This window comes from Belonocnema kinseyi, chromosome 7 (assembly GCF_010883055.1).
Source record: "Belonocnema kinseyi isolate 2016_QV_RU_SX_M_011 chromosome 7, B_treatae_v1, whole genome shotgun sequence".
Lineage (NCBI taxonomy): Eukaryota > Metazoa > Arthropoda > Insecta > Hymenoptera > Cynipidae > Belonocnema > Belonocnema kinseyi.
The window spans coordinates 53,898,922-53,916,005 of record NC_046663.1 but is presented as its reverse complement, the minus strand read 5'-3'; the positions used below and the strand labels follow the sequence as shown (position 1 = coordinate 53,916,005).

The 17,084-nt window shown below is 26.5% G+C and overlaps 2 protein-coding genes across 2 annotated transcripts in view; one reads left to right on the top strand and one right to left on the bottom strand.

Annotated features, from left to right (window-relative positions):
• Positions 1-5,351, top strand: part of LOC117175967 (nardilysin-like) — a 40,578-nt gene extending 35,227 nt beyond the window's left edge. Inside the window, exons 13-14 of the mRNA XM_033365852.1 lie at positions 852-1,389; positions 5,100-5,351. Coding sequence (XP_033221743.1) covers positions 852-1,389; positions 5,100-5,257 — 696 coding nt within the window. The 3' untranslated portion in view covers positions 5,258-5,351. The remainder of the gene's footprint in view (positions 1-851; positions 1,390-5,099) is intronic.
• Positions 5,352-8,429: 3,078 nt separating this feature from the next.
• The window catches only part of LOC117177433 (constitutive coactivator of PPAR-gamma-like protein 1), a 57,986-nt gene continuing 49,331 nt past the window's right edge, over positions 8,430-17,084 (bottom strand). Inside the window, exon 16 of the mRNA XM_033368107.1 lies at positions 8,430-13,074. Within this exon, the coding sequence (XP_033223998.1) occupies positions 12,936-13,074 (139 nt within the window). The 3' untranslated portion in view covers positions 8,430-12,935. The remainder of the gene's footprint in view (positions 13,075-17,084) is intronic.

The following is a 17,084-nucleotide window of genomic DNA, read 5'->3' as shown; positions in this document are numbered from 1 at the left end:
ATCTAGTATTCCTCTTTTTGGATAGAAAATTTGTCATTTTGGATAAAAAATTAATGTTTTTTGGTTGAAAATTCATACTTTATGGTTGAAAGTAAATTGTTTATTATTAAAAAGCTTACTATTATATTGTTGATTAACAGCTAATCTCTTTTAATTAAAAAAAATCTTCTATTTGGGTAAAAATTTAATTATTTTTTTACAAATTTAACTATTCTGTTAAAAGTACATTTTTTGGTCGAATATTCAGCTTTTTTTTTAAACGCTCGTATTTTTGGATTGAAAAATCATCTTTTTTTGGTTGAAATTTCATCGTTTGTATTAGAAAGTTAATTATTTATAATTGAAAACTCTATTATATTTTTCGTCCAGAACTCATCTCTTTTTGTTAACAGTTCTATTATTTGGTTAAAAATCTAATTATTTTTTTGAAAATTCGGCTATTTTATTAAGAGGTCATCTTTTTTTTTTTGTTGAAAATTCAAGTTTTGTTAAATATTCATTCCTCTTTTTGGATAGAAAATTAGTCATTTTTAATTTAAAATTAATGTTTTTTGGTGGAAAAATTCATCCTTTATGATTAAAAGTAAATTTTTGACTGTGATATTTTAAATTATTTTAAAAATAATTTGCATAATATATTTTACCTTGTAATTTTAAAAAATATTTAATGCTTTTTGAAACTTATATAATTAACCCGCAAATTCAACGGGAAAAAGTGTAATTTTTGACCGAGAAACCGAGGTAAGAAATAGCCTTGATTTTTTTCTTTAATTTTGAGTGGCCACCCTCGAAGCTGAATTTATCTTTGAATTTTCAAGGTGAAATTTTTTAAGGCTCTACATTATTTTTAGATGATTATGGAAGAGCCTCTATTCAATCAGTTGAGGACTCTGGAACAACTTGGTTACAATGTCTTCTGTCTGATGAGAGACACATTTGGCATCCTCGGATATTCCATCACAGTCTGCACCCAGGCAACGAAATATACAACCGAGCACGTCGACGACAGAATAGAGGAATTCATGAAATCATTTAATGAAATCATGCTCAAAATGACCGAGGAGGAGTTCAGCAACGTCAAGGAAGCACTCGTTAAATTAAAACAGTGTGCCGATATTCATTTGAAGGAAGAGATCAGCAGAAACTGGGCTGAAGTGACAACTAGAGAGTATTTATTTGATCGAATCGAACGAGAGATAGCGGCTGTGGACAGTATAACCTTGAAAGAATTGAGGAATTGGATCAAGGATCACACTAAAAAAGGCAACAACTTCCGAAAACTCAGCATCCAAATTGTCGGATGTGCTGATAAAAAAGATGACGCTGACGTTTCCTCAGACGTTGAATCAAAGACTGAATCTCGGGAAAAACCAGTTCAAGAGAAAACTCGTGAGTGAAGAAGTTTTTTTTTTTTACTTCATCATTTCTTACGCTACCAATTTTCAGGGCTCGAACTCAATTCAGAAATTGAAAATAGTGTCCTAAGTCGGCACTGTGGTCCTGAGTGGGCACCTTTTTTTCTTTTGTCTTTTTAATTTCTGGGTTTTCTCATTGGCAATATTTTACATTTTGTTTCATTTTAAATGGTTTAAATTTGTCCATTTCGTTCTAAAACTTACAGAATTAAAGTTTAGGATAACTGACTCGAATTTTGAAGAAAATGACACTGATGATACTATTTTCGAAAATTGCTCGCGGATACAACTTTTTTTTCAACCTTTCCTTTCAGGCTTCTTCGCTGATTGGCACAAATTATACATGCGCCACCTCAAAAATCTAAATTTCAAAAGTTCTCATAATGTTGAAGATTTCAAATGATTTCATAGTTTCCATAATGTTTTGAAGAAATGTTACGAGGTATTACTAAGATAATTCATGCGATTTTAAAGTATTTCAAGGGTTTTGCAATTTTATAGGATTTCCAAGGACTTTGAGGATTTACAAAATTGTAATGGATTTCAAGAGATTTGAAAGATTTTAGGATATTTTACAAGATTTCAAGAAAGTTCACGAATTCAAAAATTGCAAGAGATACTGGAAGGGTATCAAAGATATCAAAGGATTTCCAAGACTTTAGTTGATTTTAGGGAGTTTCAAAGAATTTTTAGAGAACTTTAGGGAGTGAATTTTAACGGACTTCTAGGGATTTTTATGGGAAAAGTCTGTGAAGCAATTTTTTCACCCGAAATTTTTGCAAATTTTTGAGAAAAAAAATCTATTCAACCATTTTAAATATTTAAAATTTCATATAAAATGATGTAATGCATTCTAAAACAAGTTCGATTTTAAATTTTTGAATGTCATGTTTAATTGTTTACTCTTTTAATTATGAAATCGTACAGTTTGCAAATTTTACAGTTTAGGTATTCGTTTTTAACTCTACATTTGAAATTTAAAAACATTTTTAATGCAGTTTTGAAGACCGAAATAATTCAAAATTAAAAGCGTTTAAAATTGAAAATTTGGTATAAAAAAAGTTTGAAGTTGATCAAATGCAAATATAAATTAATTACTGATTTTTAAAATTGAACTTGTCATCGATTAATACAAATTGAACAATAATTACAAGGCGATTCTAAAACGGTTCAAAGCTAAGCAATTTAGAGATGTTAAAGTTAGACATTAAATTAATTTAATTGATGAAATTTGAAAATGTTTAATTTGTAAGTGCTACGCTTTCATGTATAAATAACAATTAAACCGTGATTAATTTTAAACGAATTAAAAAATGTCTTCGAATTTGAATAGGGGTCATTTTAAAGAAAATTTTTTTATTAACTTAAAATAACTTAAAATTGCCCAAAACTAATAAAATTTTCAACATTTACATTGACTTATTCTTCAATTTGAAGCATAAAAAATAATAGCATGAATTTGTATTTTTAACCAGAAATCCTTAAACTGTTCAATTAAAAAAGATTCAAAAATTAAAAGTTTACAACTTAACGGAATTTAATTTAAAATTGTTCAATTGAAAAGTGTTAAAAGCTTCCACTCAATTTCTGTAAATTAGTTAGCGTTTAAATAAACGAATTATAAATGTTTTAAGCTTGAAATTAAAAAGTTTGTAATTCAAAAGAGATTCTATTTGAGTGCTTCAAATTTGCAGTTTAGATTACTTCAAATTTAATTTTTCGTTTAATAATTGTGGAAAATTTTAGCAAACCGAGAAATGAATGAGATTTTTTTCTCGACTGCAGCGGCTGTGATTCGTAATATTTTAAAATTTTTAAAGATTTCTATGTTTTTAAGGAATTTAAGGGATTTTAAAAATTTGGAGTTTTTTAGGGATTTGAGAGGATTTCTTTTTTAAAATATGTATCAAAGATTGCAAGAGATTTTAAAGGGCTTTAAATGATTTTGTGGATTTTATGGGATTTCCGCGGATTAAAAAAATTTCTACATTTTTTAAGGAATTTTTAAGGATATAATAAATGTCAAGATATTTAAATGGTTTTTATTTGATTTTTGCGGTATTGCTAGGGATTCATCAAGATTTAATGATTGCTTTAAATTTAAAGGTTTTTCAAAAGATTTTAATTTGTTGACAATATTTTTAAAAATTCGAAGGTATCGTTTGTTCCATCAAAAAAATTTTCAATTTGCAAAAAAGTGCTAAGTTTTGAGATGAAAGTATAACAATTAATAATCTAAAAGGGCGTGAACTTTTTAAACGATAACTTTGATTTTATAAAAAAAAAAGAAAAAAAGTTGTTAATCGTAAAGTTGTTAATTCAAGAAATATTTAATACATTTTCGAAAATGTTTCCAAGTTTGTTAGTATTTTTAATCTATCTAAAACGCCTTAAATTCCTAACCATATTTTTTACTGACTCTAATTTTTCTTAAAATTTGGAAAAATCATTCAAAATGTTAAAAAGTTGCCTTATAATCGTCTAAGTTTTTCCAGGAATTTTAAGACATTTTTTTTAATATCTTAAAACATTTCGAAATTCTTCTGAAGATTCTAAAGTTTATTTTTGAAATCTCTGAGAATCTACATTTCTAAAAATTTTTTGAAGTTTAAAAGTCTTTTTGAATCTCTTAAATCCCACTAAATATTTCTTAAATATACCCGATTTTTTAAATTTTGTAATCTTACCAAATTGAAACATTTTGCTTTAAAATCTTCTACACTCTTTTACGAAATTTTAGAAAATCGTTTTAATATATTTAAAACCTTTTTTTAATTTTTTCTAAAAGTTCGAATTTCAAAATAAACAAATCATTAAAAATTTTCACATGAGTATTGAGAAAATTTTTTTAAATCTTGTGAGGCCTTCTAAACCTTCTAATCTTTAAAATTTTATTCTGAAAGTTTTTTTTATTTTTGCAAAGTTCAAAAAGTTACCTTAAAATCTTTCAGATTCTCCTTTGATAATTCTTGAAATCTTTTGAGATGTTTTTAAATAGTCTCTTTGAATTAATTTTTCGAAATAAAAAATTACGTTAATTTTTCCTAGGAACATACATTTTGTTCGTTTTCGTGAAACCGTATAAAACTGTTAAAAAATCTTTACAAGTTTTAATTATTTTTTAATCGTTTCAAAACTTCTGAATATCTCTAAAACTTAATCACATTCTCTTGACACCCTGACAAATTCAGTTTACCTAAAAATATGCTGAATCCTGAGGAATAAAAAAAATTGTCTCAAAGTCTTTCATATTCTTTTTCCACACATTTTGAAATCTTGAAAACTTAAAATTATACTTTTAAAATAAAACCGGAACCATTTAAAATGTTCCCAGAAGTCTTGAAAAAAACTTAATTTGAAATCTTTCGTAATTATTAAAAAGCTTTTGATTTTTTTTCGAATTCAAATGTTCTGTTCTATTGATAATGTTTAGTAATATTGAGAAAAAAATTTTATGATGAAGTTAAATTAGATGTATTCAGAAATTTTGATATAAAAAGTTAAAATATGTGAATGCTACATTTCATGAAACAAGTCTTTAGTCTTTAAAACAGCAGGATTGAAATATTAAGTAGTTTACTTTTTAATCATCGAATTTCAAATTATTCGAGTTTTCTTCAAGATAAAAAAAATTGATAGTATTTTAAATATATTATTTATTTTGAATTTTTAACTTTGTTTCAGGTGAAGATTTTACAGTCCGAGTAAAGGCAAAATTCCCCTTAGAGTATTTGACGAATTCGCCCGATGAAGCGGAAAAACCAGACGAATGTTATATTTTAGACATTGAAGAATTTAAAAAGGGTCTTCACGTGTATCCGATTCAACGCACAACTTTGTGACGAAATTCTTCTTGAGAGAGTTAAGAACTAGACCAATTAATTGTTTATTTTTATCCGCTGATTTTAGTATGAATAAAGGTTTCTATTATTTAAAGTTTTATAAGTTCTTTTACCGTGTTCCAAATATTTTTCTATGAATTGGCTTTTCAAACTTCCCTAAAAATGAGAAAAAGGTTGATTTTTCACGAAAATAGTAGAATTGAGAAATAAATTTTTCTAAATAAAATTGATGTACAAGTACAAAAAAGTTTATTTTTCTAGCCAAATAAATAAATTTTCAACTAAATAGTTCAGTTTTCAAGGTAAAAAGTCGAATATTTTAGACAAACTTGACTTTTAAATTCGAAGAGATGAATTTTTAACTGAAAATTACGGGTTTTCAAAAAAATAGTTGAATTAAAATAATTAATTATTAACCACACAGTTGAACTTATAAACTTTTAAACAAAAGAAACGAATTATCAAGGCAAAATAACTTCAATCAAAAAGATACATTTTTAAGCCAAAAAGACGATTTTTTAGAAGACAGATCAATTTTAAATCGAAAGAGACGAAACAAGAAAGTTGAATTTTCGACAAAAAAATATAACTTTTTAACAAAATGATCGATTTTTCAACAAAATAAATCAATTTTCAACATAACAGTTAAATTTCTAATCATATATTTTCAGTGAAAATGATGAATCTTTAACAATAATTATTTTTTAAATAAGGAGTTTAACATTCAATCAGTTGGATTTTCATTTAAAAAGAAAAACTCTCAATGTTACATGAAAAACAGTTGAAACAAAAATGAATTTTTAACCAAGAAGTTCATATTCAACCAAATAACTGAATTTTTTACTAAAATAATAGAATTTTCAAACAAAAAGTTCGTTTTTATCCGAATATTTAAATTTTTCATCCCAAAAAACGAATTGTGAACAAAAAAATATATATAATTTTGAAGCCATGACGTGTATTCTTGCAAAATTTTTAAATTTGTAACAAAACATTCATTTTCAATCTGATAGATGAATTTTTCACTGAAAACGTTGAATTGTCAGCCAAAAAAGGAATAGTAAAATTTTCACTCGATAAAAAGAATTTCCGACCCATAAAAAACGGATTTTTAACCGAAGAGATTAATTTTCAATTAAAGAGATGAATCTTTAACGATAAAAATTAATATTTAACTAAGTAGTTCAATTTTTAATCAATTAATGGGGTTTTCAATAAAGAAAAAAGATCAATTCCAAACGAAATATTTAATAGTTGCTATTTCAATCAATACAAGTATCGTATTTCAAATGGAAATCAATGAAATTTCAATTTAAATCAAACAAAAAAGATGAATTGTCAAGCAAATAGTTCAATTTTCTACAAAATTAATACAATTTGCAACCAGAAAATTAATTTTTTAACTAGAGGGTTGAATTTTCTAAAAAAAAAATCAAATTTTTCAGCCAAAAAGACTAATTTTCTGCAAAACAGTTGGATTTTCAACTAATAAGGATTAATTTTCAACCAAAAATGGAAGTTAAATTTTTTGAGACTAAAAATTTAGTTTTGATATGTAAAAAAAGAGTTTTTAACAAAATACTTATAGCTGTAACCAATACATTTTTAACTAAGAACGATCAATTTTCGGCCTATAATGGAATAGTTAAACTTTCATTTATAAAAAAAAAACTGTTGAATCTTCGATTAATAAAATCCAAATTTAACGTAATTCAATATTAAAAAAAAGTTAAATTTTCGAAAAAAGATTACTTTTAAACAAAATAGTCGAACTTTCAATAAAATAAATAATTTTTCAACATATTAGTTTAATTTCTAACTAAATATATTATTAATCATCTAAAAAAGGTCAATTTTTAACCAAAAAGTTGAATTTTCAAATAAAAAATTTAATTTGCAAACAAAAATGAAATAGTTAAAAAAATTAATTTTCAATCCAATAGTTGAATTTTCCACTAAAAACAATTAATTATCAACTAAAAATAGAATAATTCAACTCTTGTAGAAAAAAATATATTTCTACCGGAAAAAAAAAAACAGATTTTTAACCAAGAGATGAATTTTCAGCAATAAAATTTAATATTTAATTAAGGAGTTCAACTTTCAATCAATTAACTGGATTTTCAACAAAAAAAAAAAGATAAATTCTAAACTGAACATTTAATATCAACTATTTCAACCAATAAAATAATTTAATTTCAAACAGAAAAAAATTGAAATCTAACAAAAAAGATGACATTTCAACCCTAAAATACGAATTGTCAACCAAATAGTTCAATTTTTTACCAAAAGAATAGAATTTTTAACCAAGCAAAAAAAAATTGTTATCAAAACAATGGAATTTGTAAGCTAAAAATACTAATTTTCTACAAAACAATTGAGTTTTTAAGCCAGAGACTAATGTTCTCGAAAGCAATAAAAAAAACTAACAATCAAATTTCAGCTAAAAATGGAAAAAAATGAAAATTAAGTTTTAATCAAAAACACACCAAAATTTTCAACAAAAATAGTTAAATCTTCAACAAATAAAATGATTGTTTAAAAAAGTGCATCAACTTTCAGTCAAGTACTTGAATTTCTAATGAAAAACAACAATTTTCAGTCGAAAATTGAATAGTATAATTTTCAAACAAAAAATTAATTCTACAAAATACTTTAATCATTGACTAATAAATCGAATTTTTAATGATGTGGTTCAACTTTCAACCAATTAATTCAACTAAAAGCCAAAAATTGGAGTTAAATTTGTATATAGGAACATTAACTTTGAATAGAACAGTGAACTGTTCAACTAATAAAATGCAAATTTAAAGAAGTATGTTGTTAAATTTTCAACAAATTAGTTAAATTTTCGACCAAAAAAGACGACTAACAAAGAAGTTGAATTTTAACAAAGTGATTAAAATTTCAAACAAATAGTATAAAATTTAACCATTTTCTGAACCAAAAATGTAATGAGATTTTTCTATAAAAAAAACACTTAACTTCCAACTAAAAGTAGTTGGTTTTTTTTATTGGGTTCTATTAATTCATTTCGCATCCTGGTGAAAAGGGAAGAAAACAGGGGATAGGGGAGAAATTCACCAAGTAATTTTCAATCCCCTTTAGGAATTCAAAATTCTTCTATGAAGAAGACGTTTGAAAATAGGAAAACTAAACAACATTTTGGAAATTTTTTTATTTTATTCAAGACATGACAACACGTTTCAATAAACCATTAAATTCCGAAAATTTCAGCCAACCACATCCTTGAACCCCAATGCTGAGAACAGATTTAAATTTTTTAGCTTTTTTTAAAGAATCCAGATTGAAAAATTTGGCCAAATTCTCTGAACTCAACAAAGAGGATCTACAAACCGTTCTAACTCTTCGCGCGTAACATAATTAGCATACGCATTACAAAAGAAAAAAAAATTAAAATTAATTCGCAAAGTGAAAAAAACGAAATATCTGCCATTGGTCCGACTCCACCCGTGCAAAATCAAAATCGACTCAACAAAAATCGTCTAAATCAAAATTGTATACAATTTTCACAGCAAACTTTCTCTTAAAAATTCTATCCAGCCATTGTTTATTTGTAATATTGATCGTTTACAGCAGCCGAGCAATGACAGATTTACACCAAATATTCCAATACTCTAAATCGTTACAACATTCATTTAAGTGCAGTTTTTCACTTATTATTTTCAATACTACGTTTACATTTTTAAATTCTACTTTCGAAATATATGTACCTGTCTTTATTTATTTTTATTTTATTTTTTTGTATTTTTTCTTTGGGGATAGTTTAAATGCGCCTTTATCTTCAGAATAATGATATTAACTTTCGCCTATCTCGTGTTTTCGCTCGCACTGATTCTCAAAATTTACCCTTATATTTCTTTCAAGTTTCATGATTAATTCAGATTATAATGATTATTTGATATTGGATAGTAAAGCAGCAAATTTCAAAGCAAGAATCAGCTTTGCTTGAACACTAAGACATTTTGAATGGGGTACACATATACTATGGAGTAATTCAATGATTGATTACATTGATTTCATTTGTTAATATAAATGCAGCGATATTAAATGGATTGATTTCTTCTACACCAGACATTGAATTATGAGTGCAGCAGCAGCAACAACTAGTCTATTCTTTCACAATTTTTTTTTTTGTTATCATTAAGTTCCAGATCGTAAATGGTCCGATTCGACTATCACTATATAGTGATTGAAAAATTCCTTCGATTTTTCTCTTATAACATGCACTGACCCAATTTCCTCGTCAAATCATAATAAACAACGGATTCGCATATGTCTCGCTCGTAAATTCATTTTGGAGAAATTATTATATACAAATTTTCGCAGCGTCGAAACGAATACATGGCATAGTTAATATAATTCCAATTCACGCCCTACACTTTTAAAAGTACAAAGAAAAATTGTTAAACGCAAAAAAAAAGAAAAAAAAAGAAAAGAAATAAACATAATAATTAGATAGCAAAATGAGAATGTAAAAACATTACGAAATTACTTTGCGTACTCTTTAGCTATGAGAAATAATATCAGAGTATATGTTATGTAATATTTAAGAATATATAATTAGGGGACCCACATGTATTTCAGCTACATCGATAGTGTTTCAATTTTTTTGTGTGTCCTTTATCATTAATATATTGTGATCACTATCGTATTTTTTTTTAATTATCGATATTACGTATAGGAGCAAAAACTATGGTAGAACGAAAAAAAAAACTTATTGAAATATCGAGCACAACAAAAGCCTTTACAGCGTAGAAACCAACATTTAATGCCCATTTTTCGATTTAGGATTCTACCGCTGTGGATTTACTCAAAATAAAAATTTTTTTGCTTGATTATTGAAAACAATCCATTTTCTTGATATTTTTTTTCATTCAGCTAAGCACCTCTAAGAAGCATAAACAAAAAGTCGATTTTTAGTTGTTTTTTTTTTCAAAGGTGTCAATGCGTTTACAATTTCCGTAACAGACGTTACGGATAGTTATTTTACAAATACGTGTATAGTATAAATTCTCATAGACAAGTTTTGTGGGTCCCTAGGCTACGCATTCAACAAAACGCAGGCACGGAATCAGCGCACCTGATTTTTTTCGTCGTTCCCTCATTATTATTTTTTTGTTTGTTATTATTTATTAACATTTACTTAAGATTTCCTCTTTCAGTATTATTATTATTGAACTTTAGCGTATTTATTTTTAAAATCGTTCATCGTAATGCAGTGCAAGGGGGGGCACTTGGCATTAAATATACGGTATCGAGTGACTCAAGTTTTTTCAGAATGAAAATCAGCGATCTTTACTAAAGCGTAAAGTGATCTGCTTCGGGTTATGGTCAGTTTAAAATGACTAATATTTTCGTCTTCCAAGTTTTAAAACTAAAAACGAATACAGCGCGACACGATGCATTATTTCTTATGACGTCGATCAAATAACGCAAGGTCATTGCAAAAATTGCATTTCGTTCCAGTTACTCGTTCGTTTTCTTTTTTGTTTTTTTTTTATGTTTCAGTTCTATTAAAAGCAATTATAGACAATTTACCATTCAAAATTGGCAATTGAACGTCCCGCATGTTAAGTCAGTTTTAATACATTTTCTCATTGTCTTAATGCACTTTTACGCAATAACAAATTTACAAAAATATAACATTTGTCTTTATCACCTCTGGTTATATTATTTCGATAAATGTTTTACTCGCTCTTTCTCTCTCTCTCTCTCTCTCTTAAATCTCTGCACGTAGCCACACTTCTCTGCCTCGTCTTGATTGGTACTTCAATCTTTTTTCTTTCTTTCTTTCTTTATTTGTTATCGTGCTGTCTTGTTTTATTTTTCTTCACTTTTTTAGTTACTCGTGTTTTAAACATCGTTTACATCATTTAAAAGAACAGTTCCGTCTTTAACATAACTGCTTTCTAATCTCAAGTGCAATAACAGCTCACACACGATTGTTCTTTGTATGTACAAACAATCACACCATCTTTCCCTAGCAACTGCTCATATGTACAATTAAGCAAACACAGACTTCGTGTAAATATGCTACAAAATAAGGCCGCTCTTCGAGCAACTTATCACAATTTCGCAATCGCCCCTTCCATTTCACCGATATCGCCAAAAATAGTTGTGTGGTTAACAACTTTCAAAGTCAGATTCATTTACAGACAAACTTTGAATCCTGAAAATTATAAACCGATCAATTCAATTTGTTATTATTTTTCTTCTTCGCAATATTCAAAATAGAGGCTAGAAATACAACACTAGCAATATTTCGCAAGAAAAATGATGAAACGACTCGACTCGAACTTTGGAAAGTTACTCAAGAAAATTGCGCTTGAAAAATCACATGCAAAGTCTGTCTGCATCCGTGTAGGTAAGCTCTTGCATCTTTACCACAGTCACTCTCGGGTGGATTTCAGACGCACCAGCAAATAAATATGTCTCTATTCGCGAAAAAAAAGAAGAGGCGCACCCGCGTTCACCTAAAAAAAAAAAAAACGCGTGCACGCACAAGTGTATAAAACTATAATCACAACACGTTTATGTACACCACTATCGTTAATTCCCCTACCCTTTTCGTCTCTTGCATAAATAATGTATTCAAAATTCTTTCCTCGAATCATCAGTCGCACACTCGCAGTCACATTCTGTATATGCACGTACAACTTACGTATTATTCTCTACGGGAACTCTAAACCTAAATCATATATAAATATATATTTTACTTATATGAAAAGCATCAGTCTCCATTCGCTCAAAGTTGTCTCGGTAGCCCGTTCTCGATTATTCTACAAAAGCCAGACACCTGTTAATTTACTTTTCTTTTTTTCTACTTGGTATCGCAACAACTTCTGTTTCTACTTGGCCATTTTTTCTTTTCTTCTCCTTTTTTCTTTTTTTGGTTAATTTCTTTTTCATGGGAAAAAAACGGGCTACCAAGATGGCCGAAGCGAGCATTTCATATAATACCGAAAAATATATATTTTTCATTGTAAAAAAAATAATCACGCTCCTTAAGAAGTAAATACTTGTAACAGTTGACGACTTGTTCTCGATTAATAAAATTGACGCATGCCTACATACGCCAATCAGTCGATTTTCATTTCACAGTGGCACAAGCGGACATCGCTCGTCAGCACAAGCACGATTTTTATTCTACAGAGTGTGGTGTATTTGGCAGTGAGGACGTCGTATTGTGTAAGACACGAACTTTCGGGGGTAAACAAAAAAATACCCCTTTCAGTGCTTGGGAGTTGTCTTTAACTAGTTTAGTTAACGTTTGGCCCCACCATAGCATAACGTGTGTTTTGAGTCGATGTGCCCGCAACGATGCTGCATTTGAAAAGAGATTATTTCAAATAATTCAAAATAACAATCTAGCTCTGTTAAAAAAAAATATATAATTTCTTTTTGTTTAGTCAAAGTTCGAATTAATTTACTTCCTTTGAAATGGACACGAGATTGGAGAGGCCAATTGAAATTATAATCAGATTTAAAGTGTAAAATATTCAAGTTGGAATAAAATTAGAATTTAAAAATGCAAAATGGATGCGGTGCACAACTTCTCATTGGACACATAACTAGATTGGTTACAGTCTTCAGTCACATCCGGGATTTTTTTTTTGTCGAAGATCTTTGAGGCTTTGAAGGTTTGGAAAACTTGTTAGTTTTCGGCAGCGACTGAATTTGTGAGCGCAGCATCGCCTTGGCCTTTTTCGACTCGGCCATTTTCCACTGCGTCGTCGAATTGTCCAGGAGTCGTGATAACTTCCTTGGTCAAGCAGAGAGTCGCTAGAGACTCCCTAGTAATTTGTGAATAATTCAAGGTATTATTTAAATATTCAAATTCATCTTTAACTTCAAATATAACTACGAAGTTCTTGGAAATAAAAAAAGAATAGAGAGGAAAGAAAAATAAGGCTAACAACCAAATCTTCTTCCATCTTTATTTTTTCTAAAATGAGTCTGAATTCTGCGAAAAATTGAATTTAAAAATAACAAAAGCTTTTTTATACAAATTATTAATGAAAGTTTGAAGTTTATTTGGAAAATAAATTAAAAGAATAGGTCATTCAGTTTGAAGAAACATTTTTTTTTAATTACTGCTCTTTTTCTTGTGTAGTTCTAAACTTTATAAACATAAAATTATTATCCACTGAAAAAAATCAAAGTGCATGCTGTTTTAATAATATTCGCAATTTTAATACCAAATAGTAGAATTTTCAACTAATAAAGATAAATTTTGAAAAAAAAAATGAAATAGTTCAATTTTCAACCAAAAAGATAAGTTTTTAAACAAGAAAATTAAATTTCTACTAGAAAGACAAATTTTCAACAAAATACAGAAATTCCTAATTAAATATTTGTAGTTCTAACTAAAAAAGGAAAATTTTCTACTAAAATAAAAAGAATTTTCAAGAAAATGGTTAGATTTTCATCTAAAAAAATTCATTTATAACCAAAAGTGGAATAGTAAATTGTCAAATAATAAAATTGAATTTTTAACAATATAGTTCAATTTGTAAGAAAAGAAGAGAACTTTGAACTAAAAATGAAAACATTTTCAGCCCAAAGTGTAATAGTTAAATTTGATCTTCAAAAAAATTAATTTTCAACTAAAGTAATAAATCTTCAACCAAGAAAATTACTTTTGAACAAAGATGTGACACTTTGAACCAAAAAAGATGCTTTTTTAACGAAAAATTAAACAGTTGATATTCCAACAACAAAAAAGATTCTTAAATTAAATAAAAAACAATTTAATTTTAAAAAAAGAGAAATTTTAAATAAAATACTCTGTTTTGAAGTTCAAAAATTAATTTTCAAACAAAAAGCAAAAAAATTTCAATAAACTATTTAAATTTTCGTCGAAAGTAATTAATTTGAAAATAAAAAATAAATATGCAAAAAAAATTAAATAGTTCAATTTTCAGTTTAAAATTATTTTGAAACAAAAAAAGTAGTGTTGAACAAAATATTAAAATTTTGAACCAAAACTAATGAATTAAAGAAAATCAATAAAATAGTACAATTTTCATGGAAAGCAGTGAATTTGCAATTAGAAAAAAATTCTTTCGATCGAAAAAAAGGAGATTTGAACAATATAATTTAAATTTTCAATTAAACAGATGAATTTTTAACTGAAATAGGAATTTTATTCTAAAAAAATATATTTTTTAGCAAAGTAGTTAATTTTCGACAAAGAAATTATTTTTTAACAAAAATTAATGATTTTGCAAAAAATAATTTTCCAAAAAAAGTCAATTTTCAAACACATAGTTGAATTCTTAATCCAAAAGGTTCATTTTTAACTAAAAGAGACGAATTCTTAACAAAAAACGGAAAAGTTAAATTTTCAATTAATTAATTTTCAACGAAAAAAAACAACTGATTATTATCAAATTAGTATATGTTAAAGCACAGAGATGAATCTTCAACAAACGACGTAAAATGTAATAGTTGATATTTTAACCAAAAAATATTTTTAATTAAAACCCGTTGAATTTTACCAAAAACGAATTAGTTTCAACAAATCATGTAATTTTTCAAATAACAAAACAATATTTCTAATCAAAAATAAGACAGAAAACACATTTTAAACCAAAGAAAAAAATCTTCAACCAATTAAATTTCATGGCAAAAAAATGTTTTTTCGATTTTAAAATATGGTTGTTTTTAGTTTTCGCTTAAGAGAAAAAGAAAACTTTTGAAAACATGTGCTATAAAACGTCTTTCATTAAATACTAATTTTTGATTTTCAAATTGAATAACTAATCCTTAGACTTTATTTTACAAATTAACTGCAAACGTTTATCAATAATTTGTGAAAAAAAATAATTTTCATATATTAAATTTGAATTTTCGCAGAACTCGGACCCGAACAGATCACGCATTCTGGTGTGGTTGACTCTCGCATTAAAATACATAAAAACGAGAGAGAGAGAAAGATGAAACGTGGATTCGGAGGTTGCCTTCTTTTTTCCTCCGTTTATTTATTTTTTTATTTAAATAGATATTCAAGAGTGTGTTGTCTATATTTAACTATTGGGGGTTTCACATTTTTTTGGTATCCAAGAATTTCATAGCAACATTTCTATTATCAAAAAGTACTTTTAGGTATAAAAACTAATAATCTTAAATCAAAAAAAGGTTAATTTCTAAACTTATTTTTAACACTTTCAGTAACAATAGTCATGCAGAATTTTATAAGAGGTAATCCACAACTTACGTAAGATATACGTAAAATACGTGAATTTTCCAACTAAATAGTTGAGCTTTTAACCCCCCCCCCCCCCCCAAAAAAACAAATTTTGAACCAAAAATGAAAGAATTACATTTTCAGATACAAACATTAATTTTTAGTCAAGATATATAGGAATTTTCTACCAAATAGTTAAATTTTTAACCAAAGTGATGAATATTCGATAAAAAAGACGATTATTCTAAAAAACCAACATGAAATTTCACACCAAAAGTAGAAATAGTTCAATTTTGAAACGAACAGCTTAATTAAAAAAAAAATTAACTTTCTATCAAAAAAGAAAAAATGCCCAGAAAAAATAGAATTAATTTTTCAGGTAAAGAAATTAATTTTTGACTGAAATGATAAACCTTCAAACAAAAAAATTAATTTTTAACCAAATAATTGAATTTCCAACCCAAAACATTAATTTGTCACCAACAAAAGCAAATTTTCAAAAAAATATATGAATTTCGAACTAAAAAAGATAAATTTTCAACCAAAAATGGATAGTTAAATTCTTAGTCAAAAAATCAATTTTCAACAACAAAAAAAACGAACTTTCAACAAAATAGTTCAATTTTCAACCAGAGAAATGAATTTTTAACCAAAACGATAACGTTTCTAATGACGAAATTACATTTCTACAAAAAAAGAAAAATTTTCAACAAAATAGGTGAATTTTCGCCTAAAAGCGATTTTTAAACAAAAATATAATGTTTCAATTGAGGAAATTACTTTTCTACTAAAAAAGACAAATTTTTTACCAAATAGTTGAATTTTCAATAACAAAGATTATTTTCAACCAAACAAATGAATGTTTAACGAAGAAGACAGATTTGTAACCAAACGTGGAATATTTCCATGTTAAGTTAATTAATTCATTCATTTAATTGATTAGTTAATTTCTGAATGATAAGAAATTAATTAAGGAACAAAAAAATAACTTTCAACAAAATTGTAACATTTTGAAAAAAGTTTTTCTAACTGTAATGATGAAAAATAAAAAATGAATTTTTAACAAAGTAGTTCCATTTTCAATTAAGTAGATGAATTTTCAACAAAAAAAAGATGAATTTTCACCAAAAAATATAATATTTCATATTTCAGCTAAAAAATATTTGAGTTTTAAATTAAAAACAGTTGAATTCAACCACAAATACGAATATTCAAGAAAACAGTTTAACCCTCAACCAAAATAGATGAATGTTTAACCAAATAATTGAGTTTCCAACCCAAAATATTAATTTTTTTACCAATAAAGGCAAATTAAAAAAAAACATGAATTTTGAACTAAAAAAGACAAATTTTCAATCAAAAATTGTGTAGTTAAATTTTTAGGCATAAGAATCAATTTTCAACCAAAAAATTATATTTCAATTAAATAGTTCAATTTTCAACCAAAGAAATAAATATTGAACCAAAAATATAATGTATGAAATTACTTTTCTACCAAAAAAGACCAATTTTCAACAAAATAGTTAAATATTCGGCTAAAATTGATAACATTTTTACTTAAAATAGAATGAAATTTTCAATAACAAAATTTATTTTCAACCAAATAAAGAAATT